The following is a 3,259-nucleotide window of genomic DNA, read 5'->3' on the forward strand; positions in this document are numbered from 1 at the left end:
ATCCTATCAAACATTTGGGTCTCATTTGAAGTGAAGTTGCACTTGAGAGAAGAATCAGCAAAGGAACTCCTCGTAGATTTCCTCAATGACTTTGCTTTTTGATTTGATTTTTTTTATTTTTATTGGGGATGGATGAGCCCACACACTGATGAAAGTTAACAGCAAAAGGGAAGCTTCCCTCTAATCCAAAGGCAACACCAGGACATTCGATCAAATCCAATCACATTCATCTTTACACACTTTTTGATTGGCCCAAATGCAGCACAGATGTGTCAAATCAAACAAAAACAACTCCTCATTCCTCATGGCTTTCAGCCTTTTGAAAGACAACAGGAAGCATCCCAAGCTCCCCCATCAAAGGCCATGGGGTCTCAACTGATGCTTACACAAATATAAATATATTCCCCCCCCCATTCACAAACAAAAGAAAACAATACAACAGACTGAAAAAGTGGATGGGCAATACTAGCATTCATGAACGCAAAACAACTGCTAGAATAGGAATGAGATAAACAGTACTGATCTTCAATCTCCTTCCACTTCAGTCAGCTTCTTACCTCCTTACTTACTGTAGGCTAAAGTGATCCTTCTTTATTTATTTACTTTCACTTTTCTCTATCTGCTTGGTTGTCACTGGCTGAGACTTTTGTTAGGTATTGGAAAATGGAAACAATTCCCCAATCAAATTCCAAATCATACCATGAATTGGCAGACAACACTCATTTCATCTATAATCCAATCTATAACCAAGAATCATTTTTCCAGTAAAGAACTTCCTATATTCCAATCAATTAACACAAATCAACCTTTACTAAACAAATCAAATTCTCGCCTAATCATCGATGACAAATTTTAGCAGACTGGCAAACTTCATCACAGTCATTGTATATGAGTCTCCTCTTAGAACCAACAGCAGAAGTGAAAGAACTCTCATCAACATCAATAGAGCTGGAATTATCTGATAATGACAAATTTGGGGATATCAGTTGTTTGGGTGTCTTGGATTTTCCCATCTCTATTTCCTGCAGAAGCCTATAACAGGAAAAGATGTGCTCCTGTTCCAATGCAGTAAAAGATGAAAATCAGAGAAAATCACATTCTTCTTTAATTCCTAAGCCATGATTACATTCTTCCATAAACAAAGATGCATTGCCTGCTGATTAACAAGAAAGAAAAAACTCACATTTTCTCGAGAACCCCATAATGAGATCACACTCATCTTGCAATCCATTGTTTTCCTAGTTAATTGACCATCAAAGGCAGCTAACACTGCAGCTGCAGCAATCACTGAAGGCCGATGATCCATCAAGTTAACCTCTGCACAAAATATGAAAAAAAAAAAAAAAAAGTTAGTTTCTCCACTGATAAGCAAACATAATCATTCATAACTGAATCAGAAATCAATCCGTGTTCTGTTGATTACCTCTTGTTATAGCCAGAAGGAGTTCCATGGTTCTAGATACCAATTCTTTTGATTTGGATTCACCACAAAATTTGTTGATGAAGCATGGGATAAAATCAAAAGGAGTGATGGAAAGCATTTTCCATTCCAAAGTTTCCAAAACCATCAACTCCATTCTCCGAATCACCTTGTTATCGAAATAGTAGCCTTCAACCGGAAATTCAGACAGGTTTGGTACTCTGAGCTCTTCCATTTTGGCCGCCAATGATAAACATGCCACTGATAACAGTCCAGTAGCCCAAAACCTCTCGTTCTATCAACATTCATAACATCTCAAAATCACCATACACAATGAAATATAAGAAAGAAAAAAATATAAATTGATAGGGAATATCGGTTTGCTTACATCAATGGATCGCCTAGAAAGAAAGAGATCGAAATAAGCCACACATAGGTATGCTGTACGGTACTGAAACCCAAAGAACGCTCTAGTCTGGATCAAAACACACAACTCTCAGCAACCCAATCAAAATACATATTAGAGGAATATAACAGATATGCAGGGAAGAAGAGGAACAAACATTGAGAACCCATTTGATGGAGTCCAGGCGAGCCCGTTTCAGCCAGCTTTGGTTGGTGATTGAGCGATTATCAGAAGACATAGTGCTTTTAGTTTCTCTTTTGACCAAACTTTGTATATATTCATCCTCTGATTGGGAGAAAAGACATGGGTCCAAGTTCATATACTGGTCCTGTTCTTCCTCCCCAAAGCAAGCTTCATTTTCCTGGCACAAGAGACTGGGGAGAGAATATGAAGTCTCTGAGGTGTCTGAGTTTTCCATTGCTCTTCCCTCTGCATCTACCGAGGGAAAAAACAGAACCTTCAACTGAGGATGGTATTTCAAGATTTGAACCGCTGATTCCGGGGTTTGAGATTGAGAAAATGGAGAGAGATAGAGAAGACGACTCTGGCGTGATATGGTAAAGGCTTACTGATGTGTGGCGGTTTGGGGGGCGCCAAATTTAACGGAAGAGATATAGAGAGGCGCTTTTTAGCGGTTACACAGTATCTACAGTTGCACCCACGTACTTGCCCCTAAATTTCTCCAAATGTTTCGAGATTCTGGTATTTGGGGTGTGTACTGTTAAGGTAGAATCGTAGATAGTGTGGCCCCTAAAGATTGCAACCTTATGGGAGGGTATTTTTATTGTCTCATCTCATCCCTTGACCCGAATGCCATTCTACAAAGAAGATCATGGGAATTGCCCAAATTACATGTTCAATTAAAGATTTAATAAATCAAGGGTTTAATCCAATTTGGCCTTGAAAACACCAGAGTCTGTTCTATTTTTTTGGGCATGGGATTGTGTTTGGGGAGATAGAAAATATTGGAGCGCGTAGGGTTCCCAACAAGAAAACAGAGGCCACCTGCTTGTGTTGCATGTGACATGCCTGCTAAATTGTTTTTAACTTTTTACTGAATTTAGTTCTTTGGGTTTCACAATATTGGACCGTTGTATTGTTTTCGTGATGGGGAAAGCTCCCAGAAACTCAAAACAAACATAGTCAGTCGTAGTATGTTTTTACGTACCAATGTTGCAATGTCAGTGTTGGTGAGCTCCAAGAAGCTCAGTAAATTTGAACTTTCCAATAACATTCTTGATCTCTCTTGTACTCTGCAATACTTCTGTTCCTTAAACTATGTACTTGATTTTTATGGAAAGAGACGTATCTCAATCTTATATTGACATCTTTCTCTCTTATCATTTAGCTAATTATTCTTTACCACAAGCCAGTCAATTAGGTAAGTAGTACTTTTTGGGACCAACAACTTGCACAGCCACAAACTTAAATCA

General features: G+C 38.6%; 1 protein-coding gene across 1 annotated transcript; it reads right to left on the reverse strand.

Moving 5' to 3' along the window:
* Window positions 1-205: 205 nt before the first annotated feature.
* LOC100854424 (cyclin-D5-1) lies at window positions 206-2,534 on the reverse strand. Its single transcript, XM_003632456.4, has 5 exons — window positions 1,984-2,534; window positions 1,809-1,895; window positions 1,424-1,715; window positions 1,184-1,317; window positions 206-1,055 (listed from the first exon to the last, which is right to left on the reverse strand). Exons 1-5 carry the CDS (start codon window positions 2,242-2,244, stop codon window positions 837-839), a joined length of 993 nt encoding a protein of 330 aa, XP_003632504.2. The 5' UTR covers window positions 2,245-2,534; the 3' UTR covers window positions 206-836.
* Between the last annotated feature and the right edge of the window lie 725 nt (window positions 2,535-3,259).

The sequence above is a fragment of the Vitis vinifera genome, chromosome 7 (assembly GCF_030704535.1).
Source record: "Vitis vinifera cultivar Pinot Noir 40024 chromosome 7, ASM3070453v1".
Classification (NCBI taxonomy): Eukaryota; Viridiplantae; Streptophyta; class Magnoliopsida; order Vitales; family Vitaceae; genus Vitis; species Vitis vinifera.